General features: G+C 35.6%; 1 protein-coding gene and 1 long non-coding RNA gene across 5 annotated transcripts; one reads left to right on the forward strand and one right to left on the reverse strand.

Annotated features, from left to right (window-relative positions):
- Positions 1–2078: 2078 nt before the first annotated feature.
- LOC110941840 (ubiquitin-like modifier-activating enzyme atg7) lies at positions 2079–7723 on the reverse strand. 4 transcript variants are annotated; one of them, XM_022183525.2, is made up of 16 exons: positions 7473–7723; positions 6838–7015; positions 6527–6705; positions 6231–6445; positions 5946–6137; positions 5804–5858; positions 5155–5249; positions 4872–5061; positions 4643–4748; positions 4038–4182; positions 3807–3962; positions 3549–3737; positions 3223–3423; positions 2824–2939; positions 2541–2700; positions 2079–2478 (listed from the first exon to the last, which is right to left on the reverse strand). In XM_022183525.2, exons 3-16 carry the CDS (start codon positions 6660–6662, stop codon positions 2305–2307), a joined length of 2130 nt encoding a protein of 709 aa, XP_022039217.1. In that variant the 5' UTR covers positions 6663–6705; positions 6838–7015; positions 7473–7723; the 3' UTR covers positions 2079–2304. The 4 variants fall into 4 exon arrangements, with proteins under 4 accessions (XP_022039217.1, XP_022039222.1, XP_022039218.1 ...); XM_022183530.2 differs by having other exon boundaries at positions 4643–4745; positions 7473–7701; XM_022183526.2 differs by having other exon boundaries at positions 6838–7008; positions 7473–7699.
- An 883-nt stretch (positions 7724–8606) lies between these two features.
- Positions 8607–9148, forward strand: LOC110939383. Its single transcript, XR_002592217.1, has 2 exons — positions 8607–8879; positions 9006–9148. It is a non-coding gene; the product is annotated as an uncharacterized LOC110939383 (long non-coding RNA).
- Positions 9149–11406: the final 2258 nt, after the last annotated feature.

An 11406-nucleotide genomic window follows, 5' to 3' on the forward strand; every position in this document is an offset into this window, starting at 1 on the left:
TAGTTATAAGTCCTTTTTTGAAATTAGACCAAACTTTAAAGTTTATTAAAATTAAATACCTGCAAAAGAATAAAGGGCTTGTTTGCAATATTAAACAAAAGTCCTTTTTCCTCTTTCATACTGGCAAAAAAAGAAAGAAAAAAAAAAGCTTCAAAATACACAGAAACACTTTCCCCGCTTCCCCATTGATCGGTGCAAGCTACCTGTTTCACCGGGTTATTTATTTTTTTTTATTTTATATAACATTTAAATAAGGGAAAAGTGAACATGGGGCTGTTACACATCTAACCTTGTAAAACTATCAAAACTACGTCGTTTTGATTAAAATATAAATAAAATTTTAATTTTAATTCTTTTCCCCTTGTTCATCTCCATCTATCCAACAGTTTCTTCTTAACTTTCTGCTCTACCAATCTCATCGTAGCACATCCTTGTTTGTGCTTTGTTCGATGTGCAAGTTGAAAGCAATAGGGCTTCAAAAGTGATACATGTGCCCCATTTCCCTGTGTGCGGTGGCTTTGATTTTGTTTTTTTTTTTTTTTTTTTTGAGATTTTCCGGCCTGTTACTTTCGTGAGGTAATGCAATAGCGGTGGAGTTTCTGGCCTTTAATTGTTCGGTCGAGGAATGAAGGGTTTTTCACTACCGTATTTCCAACAGATTGAACATTTTGGAAAAACCTTGAGGATAAGCAGATCCAATTTGAAATAATTTTCTCTTCTTATATATTTAATGGTATACACAAGCCAAGATCATCGAACTAATTCAAGTTAACAATTAGTATTTTTACCTTAAAAGTCAGATTTATGTTCACATGCAAGCAAAGGTTAGTTTTTATGTTTCACATGGATTTTGTCATCGTCAAAGATGTTAAATTTTTCTTATGAAGTTTAATGTACTGGTTTCAAGGTTTTGTAGCAGTTCACTCTTAGTGTGTTTTAGGGTTCATAGTAAAACCTTATAATTCAATTAGGGCCATTAATTTGTGATAGAAAAACAATTCATTATTTGATTATTCTGCGGCAAATGAAGATTTCTAATCAGTTGTGATGGATAACTAAGAAAGAAGATTTACCTTACACGATCAATAGTGGTGAAATTGGGATTTAAACCATATGTGCTAATTAACGAAGAGGAAACAGTAGTCAAAACTGATGATGTCTAAATTATGTATTGAAATTAAATCCATAATGGTTGATCCTAGCTTAATAAGAGTTGAAATCAACTACGCTGATGGATCGACGGAGAGCAAACAATCAATTGCGAATTTAATCAACTGCGTAATTACTAAATCGATCCATGCCCTGTGATCCAATCAGGAGAGCCGTGGAGTGCATGAAGTGGGAAACGGGTGGATAGATGAGACGAACCAGGGGAAAGAAGAATTGAAATTATTATTTTTGTTTAGATTTAATCAAAACTACGTAGTTTTGATGGTTTCACATCTAAGGTTAGATATGTAACAACCTCATATTCACTTTCCCCTTTAAATAAATACTTGTAATAAAAAAACATAACACTTAAAGAAAAGACATAGCATATAAATTAGAAAAACATTGCATAAAAAAAGCATGGAATTTAAAAAAAGAACATAACATTTAAAAAAAAAAAACATAATAAACTTCTAAATTACTTTTTTGAGGTTTGGTATCAATAATTAAAGGTCGGAGAAAAGACCAAGTCTTTTAAAGGATAGAGTTAATTACTTTTGAGTCCCTGTGTTTTAGTGGTTTTAACCACTTGAATTCAATATCAAAAAGTTTAACGCTCTGAGTCCCTAACTACTTATTTTATAACGTTTTGAGTCCAATTATTAACACTTGTGCTTTTTATTTTGGACTCAAGTGGTTAAAACCACTATAACACAGGGACTCAAAATGTTAAAAAATGAGCGGTTATGGACTCGGAGCGTCAGAACTTTTTGATTTTGGACTCAAGTGGTAAAGCCACTAAAACACAAACAACGTATAAACAAGTGACTATGGGAGAAAATAGACCGTAAAAACAGAGACAAAAGACGGAAACAATTTCAACGAGAGACAAAATCCATAATACAGATCAAGCTACATGGACATGACTATAGTGTTAACTGGTACCATAACTAAAAATCTGAAACATTGTCCAAGGACCATTTTTGTACATGCTAGACCAAGTGTTAGCTCACTAAGAACATGATCATGAATCCTGTTTTTGTATGGTTGTCAAAGTAAAAGTTAACAATATCAACTGCCATAAGATGGCACAAGAGCTTACCCCTGAAACAACGCGTTCTTCATGCATTAATTATACTAAAAACACAAAGAGATTCAGATTTCAACAAAGTCATCATCATCATTATCAGTCGCATCGTCCCAGTCAAGTTCAAAAGTGTTTGCTGATTTCATCAATTCCGTCAATCCGGTGAGATCCTCCAAGTAAGTTGGATGATTGATGGCTTGCAGGACAAAATCCAGACCCCTTTTTCGATACTCCGCAACCACCTGCATATCACAATGCATGACCAAAAATCTTTTGTATTTAGGGTTTGTAAAAGTAGACTTACGGTTGGGCAACAAGCCGTGCAGCTATTTGAGGAATGTCCCACAAGTATCATCTGAGAAAACTGTGAAAGTGCGCCTCGGATTTGATGGGGTAATATACCAAGAGGTTGCTCACTGCTTCCACTATCCAAAGAGTTGCCAAATCCGGCTTCTGCTGATATCCTGTAGAATACAAATGTAACAAAATAATTATTATATTTTTTCATCCTTAAAAGTAAGAAAATTATATGCATACTTTACAAAATACTTTTAATAATATAATTTAGTTTAAAACCAAAGCATTACCCGAGTGGATGATGCAAAATCCCGACAAACAATTCGACTGCAAGGGCTGATGCAATAGGAGCAAGTCCGGGACGTGTCACCGTGCATTGCTGGTCCAAAGTGCGGTTAGTTGTTGACTGCATGGTTTCGGTAGCTGGTTAGCATCCCATTTTCATTTAATAATTAATAAAGATAATTAATTTTTATCTTACATATACTAATAAAGAAATATTGTTATATTATTGGTGTTACATTTCTCGTTTAGAAATAACTATATGTAACTTTTTGTAACATAAATGACAAATAACTAGTTATCATATACAAGTATACAACCCACAGCCAAAGTGTATTTACCCGAATTGACCCGTTACCCAACCCACCCAAATTGCTACATGGAGATTAAAGGCGAAAGTTACATACATCAACAGGGGCAACAACGTCGTTGCAAAAGTAACAACCCAGCCTCGGCTTGCTGTCACTATGTGACAGTGACATTTTTTCAACATCCGCTGATAAAGAGCTAACGGGTTCGGTTTTTGATTCATCAGCCGCACTAAGAGGACCAGCACCGTGACGCATTACCATGAAACTGTCAAACCCCAATGCTGCAGTAACTGTAAGCTGAAGACAATAATAAAACAAACATGTCAATGCCAGTTTTCTTGGCGACTGAAACCCGTAAGGGCATAATGGTAATTTACAACATTACATAAAAGTTGCATTTTGACTTTTGAAGTCAAACAAACCTTATTAGCATTGGCACATAAAAGAGTTGGAAGCCAACGACTTTCTCTCGTATCAGTAAGCAAAAAAACCGCATCGTGAGACTCGATCAATTCACGAAGACGCGTGCAGTCATCAAGCACGCCTCGCTCGTCTTTGCTCGGTACCGGATGCCCAGGCATAGGTATAGCCATTACTATACCTTCTGCTTCCTGTAAATATAAATATAAATCAACTAATAAAAAAAATATTTAATTCAAATATTCAAGCGTTAATTTTACCACTGCTGGAAAGATTTTACGAAGACTTTCAGCTGCTGCAACGGCTTTTTTATCACCTTTGACACTATCATCGAATGTGTATAACGATTGTCGTAATGGATTTGACATGGCCACTTTACCATTATCCACCAATGTTATTTTCCGTACACCCCAAGCCTACATATACACATAAGATTATAAGCATACGTGTACAGTCAACAAGGGTCAACAGGGAAATACTCAAATACTCACCATAAGCATGCGTGCCACCTGGCATCCGAGAGTCCCGGCTCCTAACAAAAGACACTTTGTACTAGACAACATGCTCAAGTTTAACGATGGTAACTGACGCCATCTCATTAGCTTCAGATTCAAATCTGCAGCTGATATAACCATCCTGCATAATTCAAACATTTTATTTTAGTTACTTAATATATGAATTTGAGTAAAATGCCATTTTCGTCCCTGAGGTTTGGCCAGTTTTGCAACTTTATCCAAAGGTTTTTTTTCCGCATCTGGATCCAAAAGGTTTGAAATCTTTCCATTTTCGTCCGGCTCCTTAACTCCATCCATTTTTCTCCTTTAAGTCAGGGGTATTTCCACCTTTTTAGTTACTGAAAAAGACCGAATTGCCCTTTAAGTTAACAAAAAGATAGAATACCCCCGACTTACAGAGAAAAATGTATGGAGTTTAACGAGCCGGATGAAAATGGCAAGATTTCAAACCTTTTGGATCCAGATGCGAAAAAACAAACCTTTGGAGGAAAGTCGCAAAACTGGCCAAACCTCAGGGACGAAAATGGCATTTTACTCTACGAATTTTGAAGAATAAAAAACAGTTTAACCACCCAACCGACCTAGTTGGATCCATGGAAGTAGATAGGTCAATGTGTCTCGATACTTTCTTCTTACCATTGACTTCCCATCCAATAACTTGAGGCACGTGCATTTCATCTTGCCCTACTATTTTAGATTAATTAAAAACAACAAAATAAATAAAGATTTTACATGTTATGAAAAACAATTACAAAAAAAAACAAAATATCATTTTTTTAAAGAGTTGTTACACAATTTCGGCCAGTCTACCTTGTGAAGGTTCTATAATCGCTTCACCAACAAGAGACGAACCCATATCAGCAAAGCCGCGGTTCTCACGATAGCATAAAAACGGAACCTTGGTGATATTCCATCTGACGTAAATAAATACCAAATAGTTGCGAAGCGGCCAGCCGGGATTACTTGGACCATGATACGGGTCATAAAAAGCAAATAAAATCTGCCACCAATATAATGAACTTTTTACAAAACTATGGCAATTAAAGATAGTCATTCTTGAGTTATATGTTTAGAATAATAGATGCTTCTTCACCTTATGATCTTCGTGTTGACAAGCTTTAAAGTCCTTCAGGGGTCTAATAGTAGCATGTGAATTTGAAGATATACAAATCAGAAAGAACGGCACATCTACAAAATAAAATATTTGAAATTTTAAACCTAGAGTAACATATGCACTCTAAAAATGTAAATACTTCAACAATTACATAGGGGTGTAAACAAGCCTAGAGGCTCAGGAGCTACTCGTGATCGGCTCGATTAAAAGCTCGAATGAGCTGAGCTTTAATGAGCCCGAGGTCGAGCCTGAAAAAGAGCTCGTTTAGTTGTCGAGCCCGAGCTCAAGCCTGAAATACAGAGCACGTTAAGGCTCGCGAGCCTAAACAACCCCAAACAAAATTTTAATTTTTTATATATTAATATAATAAACAACAACAACATTGACGAGCCAAGCACGAGCCAAGCTTTGGCTCGTTTAAGCGATATTGAAGCAAGCACGAGCCGAGATTTTAGCTCGTTTTAGGTGGTTCTCAAAATAGCTCAAGCCCGAGCTTCATAAGAAAATAACGAGCCGAGCTCGAGCCTAGTCGGGCTCGGACCGGCTCGTCTACACCCCTACAATTACGGTTAAAAAATGATTAAGGATTTGGAACAAACCAGGATGGCACAAAAGTCCAAATGACTACCTGCGGTTAAACATGACATACGCCACTCGTTACAGCATGCCGAAACAGATTCAACCTGTATGCCAGGAAAGTACAATTGTATATTTTTAAGCAACAAAAAACAGAGTTGACTGCAAGCAGAAGGAAAGCTATATGGTCAAACCTCTTCAGCAGTGAACCATTCTGATGCTGGCTTTAAATCAACCAATGTTGCTGGAGGATCAAGAGCCAACGCAGGGAAAGCAACCGAGTAATTGAAATGAAACCTCTTGAGGTCCGCAAATGATATAATAAGAAACCTTAAAAGCACAGAACTGTCCTCCTCTACTTTTCCTGATCTAATATCGTCCCAAATCTGATATTCAAGATTTTGATATAACATTCATACGTCACCGAAAATAACTAATTCAATAAGATTATATAACTATCAAAAAAACATGAATTGTACCTTCTTTCCTTCAGCCTTTAACAGACTTTTTTTATCAAGGGACTGATATCCTTCATATGTGTTTGTGTTGTAAAGCGTTCCAGGCACCGAACATTTATTTCTGTTCCCACAGGTTGCGGCGGTTTGTAATTCGTCACTTGGTTCGGTTGGCAAGGATTCAGCAAGCAAATTCAGATGGTTTGATACATGGGGATTAGAGCAAGGTGTGTAGAATCCTACAAGAATATCATTTATACAATCAACTTATTAACCAACATGTGACTAAATCAAAAGGATTCAAAGTTACTACAGCAAACCTGTTATTGAAATGGGTGACTCGTCGGTTTTTAGCTTGTTGAGTTTTAAAGAACATAGTCCATGCCAAAAACCTTCATCCACGGAACTCTGAAAGGTTGCGAATTGGAGAATAGACCCTTTCCTCTCACTGGACATGCTTGATTATATGAAAACTATGAAGTGTCCGATTTTGCCCCACCTGTCAATTATGTTTTTTCAGAGTTAGAAGTGGGCGTCTGTATGCTTCTTGTCCAAAATCCAAACGATAACTATTATCAAGTATTTAATCAAATTATTTAGTTAATCTTCTAGAAACAAATTATGCACTCACACTCTTGCTCTTTGAATACTTTTCCAAACACCCTCAGTGGGCCGCCACTATTGATGTATTCTGAATATGAGGGAGCTTATGTCTCTGTTAATTGTGCACAAAAAATCCAACAAATTTTAGTGACTTAGGGGTCAGCGGACCCTTATGACGCCTCTTGTTCTGCCCCTAAACCTACATACTGGAAAAACAATTTGTGACTGCACAATTTAAATGAACCAATTAATCGAAGAACATATTTTCTTAAGTGCTAATCAAATTCCTACTTAACACTATACAACAGATTCTAGACAGCATTAACAGCAGGTTAAAATACAGCTTTAACAGCAAACATAATCATTAACAGCAGCTTTACCCAAACTGACCCATGTAATAGTTTTTTTGTCAGGATTGCCCCCTCTACTTCTCAATTCAGAGGTGCAAAAATAACCGGTTTCTATCTGATTCGGAACCCGTTCCTACACGACTCAACCTGCGGGTCCATATCAGTTCCAGACCCGGGGTTGGAAAAAGAACTGAAACGGACCCAACCTGGTGGTAAGGATCCACCTCTACCCGGTCAAAACCTGGACCCAAATATAGGCCAAAACCTGACCAAATTGGTCAAAAACCCAAATGTACCCAGAACTGGTTCGTACCTGTTCTTGAAACAACCAGTTTTCACTTTGTTGACAAACCCGGAACTAATTCCTTCCCAATTCTTGAAACAACCAGTTTTGTGCACCTCTATATAGAGCAAGTTGCGAACCCGACCCGATTTCTTCTATCCTCGACCTAGAACTCGAATCAACAACCTTCTCCTCCTTCGTATTTTGCAGCCTTCAAAAGATTCGTAACAGTGTACGGTGGGTGTCTTCGTATTGTGTATAAGAGTATTCACATCCAACCCCTAAAATTATACATACATTTCACTAAAAAACAACTCCTATATCAATATATTTCCACTAAAAACAAATACTTTTTCTCTCTCCTTTTCAATTAAATAATATTTTTATACCTTTATCATTATATTTTTCTCTCTCTTTCACTCACAACCACTTTCAATATATATTAAAAAATTATAGTGGGTGAACAGTGTCCCCCCAAATATACAGATGAACAGTAACATTTTCTCTCTCCTCCATTCACAACCACTTTTTATACTTTTTATATTTTAAAAACACCACACTGAAAATATGATGCCTTGGATGTGAATGCTCTAATATTAGTCCAACCCCCCTATTAGTTCGATGGAGGTTGTATATTGTTTATGTAGGGATTATTATCTTAACAGTACGTATTGTGTTTGAATTACAACACACTTTCCACGATTGGGCTTGTTTGGATTTGGAATGTTGTCAAGGGAAGTGGGTCGGCCCTCCTGATTCTCCACAGCCGAAATCCAATATTTATCTCCTTTTTATTTTTTGGGCAAGGAACCACCTCCTTTGCAACTTGTCACGGCCCTGTGATTTATAGTTTGGTTAACCTTGGATTTTCAAAATTTTTTGATAGGCAAACATTATCTATACTATATTAATATTATAATGCATGAGCAAGAATTATTTTAAGATACCAAAAAATAAGGATTTTTCCCTATTAATTTATAGATAGACTTCTAAAATAAGGGTAATTTGATCTTTTAAATACTATTTATTTTTTAATCCCTAAACTTATTATACTTTAATCCTTAATTTTAACAAAATTATATGAATAATGATAATTAGTTAGTTGCTACATTCATGCATGCATTAACGCATAGGCGGGACAAACCAAAACTTAATTCTCATTTCAAAATTTAAACCCATTTTTTCTTGCTATCATTGCTCCCTCTCTCTCTCTCTCTATCTCTCTCAAAATTCTAGATCTGATTTCTCTCTAGGTTCAAATCCTCCCTTCTTTTTTAGGTTTTTTAATGATGCTAAGATTATAGTAAAGAGATGGAAAATCTGGTGGGATTTATCGGCCGTCGATTTGAGCTTTAGCTTCGATCGTCGATTTGTCTCCAGGTAATATTCATTGTATAGGCTTCAATCCCTCTGTCTTTGACGGCGATGATACATCAGGTAAGTTTTAGACATCGATTTTGCTTTATGTTCTTTGATTGTTGAATCTGGAATGTTATGAATAAAGGATCTGTGTTAGATAATAGGATTGTTGAATGGAACTAAGAATCTGTTGTTGTTTATAAGTTCTTAGGGTTGAAAGATGGGGTTTTCAGGGATGTTGCATTCATGGTGTTTGATGTAAGTCCTCAACCAAACAACCTAATCATTTGTCATTGGGTTCAGTTAATTAATTCATTCTAACGGTAATTTTATCGCGTTTATGTTTATTTTATGATGTTAACTTATAGGACAATATAGTTTATTTTTATGATATCAACCTATATGATAAGATTGTTTATTTTGTGATATTAACTTGTATGATAAGCTTATTTTATAATGATATTAACCTATATAATTGTTGATTTTTTATATTAACTTATATGATAAGATTGTTTTAGTTATAGTACTATTTGGTATATGTTACACTAGGTTATCACCCGGGTAGACACCCGGGTAGGAAAATTTAAATTACAATCAAAAGCAACAATAATATACGGGTTCAATAGTCATCAACACACCCTTTAATCTTTTTATGAATATGTGTGTTCTATGAATATATGCGTGTTAAATAGTCATCAACACATACCCAACCTCTCTTATCCTCACATCTTCGCACTTTCTCTAAAGCCGTAGTCACCATGATCAACTTAAACACACATGCAAACACCCGACTCATGCATGAACTTGAGATCCAATGCGGGCTGTGCTTCGACTTTCTTCTAATATTATGTGGGTTGTGCTTCCATGAACTTGAGATCCAATGCGTCTTTTATTATGTGAACAGAACCTAGGAAATTGGTTAGACTCATGCATGACATGCTAGCTTTTAGTATATTGTCATCAAAGAACATTTTCTTAAGTAACTTATTTGCATAATTTCTTTTTAAGGTAGAAAACCTAGAGGATGTCCATCCACCAGCAAAGTGTTGTATCCAATAGGTCCCTCATTCACATATTCACATAATCTGGAAATAATGTTTTATATCAAGAAAAAAGGTATAAGATTAATAGGAATGCCAATGTCATCAATGTAAATGATCTTTAGGTTTAATCTCCGTGGTGTGCAACGTTAGCCATTAAAAAAATGATATTTAGGAATACTTATTTACACATAATAGACAAAAAATTGAAGTATAACTAAAATTTAACTTCGCTACTTACTCGATTACAGTATAGACATTTTCATGGTCTTCTCAAGTTTTTATGTCCCATAAAGCTTTTAAAAACTTTATCTCCCTTTTCATAACACAATCACACAATCTGATAGCAATCGTAAAATAAAAGATAGGAGTATGACCCTCAAATCACCGGTTCAAATAAAACGGTAAAATAAAAGATAGATCTACGGTTCGTTTTGGATACAGATACACCACCAAAACCAACAGTAGGGCTGCGAATCACTCCCGAAGATACAGAAATCACCACTCCGGTTATAAATTCGGGTCTAAGAACACCACTCAATATGCCACAATTGAGCTAGCATAGACACAATTAATTCACCCCAAATTCCATTGAGAGAAAATTAACCATAACAAATTCTTTACTCAAAACTCACTGCCCTTCTCATTCATGAATTGTTCAGTACATATGGAAGAAAGGGGATACAACCACCCACGTAGCTACATTTAGGGAAACATAAATAATTGTTCTAGACTAATTCAAAATAAACGAAAATAAGAAAGAGATTAAAATTGACATGGAATTAAAATAAAATAACTCTGGACTGATATGTAGAAAACGTGGGTACTACTTGTGATCAAGTGTTGGCTGAAATTGACTGAATCCAATTGACCCATGTGCTTCCCATGTGACTCCGGTCGGGTATCGGGTCAGGCGTCGAGTCGGGTATCGGGTCTTCAGGAGCCTGCCTATCACAATCGCTAACGTACGCCAATCTCAGTCGATAATAAGCAACCCGAGTTTTGTAAGCGTCAGTTGTTTTTCTGTGATAGAGGTAAGTCACCGACTTTAGTTCGCTTATTTTCTTTCCTAGGTGAATCCACATTATAATCTTCATGGCCCTGAAATGAGATAGAGATTGGATAATAGACTTAATTTAGTAAATTATGACACTTATCAGTTCTATAACAACAATAACAATATATTACAGAAATCGGAGCACCTTCGTGTTAAAAAAAAGAGTAATAAATCGACACTGAGAATGTATTTATAAATATTGAACTTTACTATAGATAAAACAGATCACTGTACCTTGATGCCACTACACATTTTTGCCCCCTGAATCCTGAATAGAGTGGTTGCCAAATCTCTAAAGAAAGTTAACATACATGTCATATGAATAGAGTGTCTAAAACTTAATTTGATCCTAATACATATATAAAAAGCTAGTTTTAAATGATTTGTAACAAATAACCATATAACAGAGCACATATTACTACAATAAATTAAATCAGTAATTTAAAAAAGACTCTTGAGAGCAGAAATAATAATAATTCAAGTTTACCTTCTCAATCCTCACGAGCTT

Source organism: Helianthus annuus, chromosome 5, assembly GCF_002127325.2.
Source record: "Helianthus annuus cultivar XRQ/B chromosome 5, HanXRQr2.0-SUNRISE, whole genome shotgun sequence".
NCBI lineage: Eukaryota > Viridiplantae > Streptophyta > Magnoliopsida > Asterales > Asteraceae > Helianthus > Helianthus annuus.

Excerpts from the sequence above, each read along its gene's own strand:
- LOC110941840 (XM_022183525.2), bottom strand. The coding sequence starts at position 6,662 with ATGTCCAGTGAGAGGAAAGGGTCTATTCTCCAATTCGCAACCTTTCAG. Across the intron at positions 5,250-5,803 it reads TATGTCATGTTTAACCGCAG|ATGTGCCGTTCTTTCTGATT; the intron begins GTAGTCATTTGG and ends TTTATTTTGTAG. Across the intron at positions 2,479-2,540 it reads GCACGGCTTGTTGCCCAACC|GTGGTTGCGGAGTATCGAAA; the intron begins GTAAGTCTACTT and ends TGTGATATGCAG.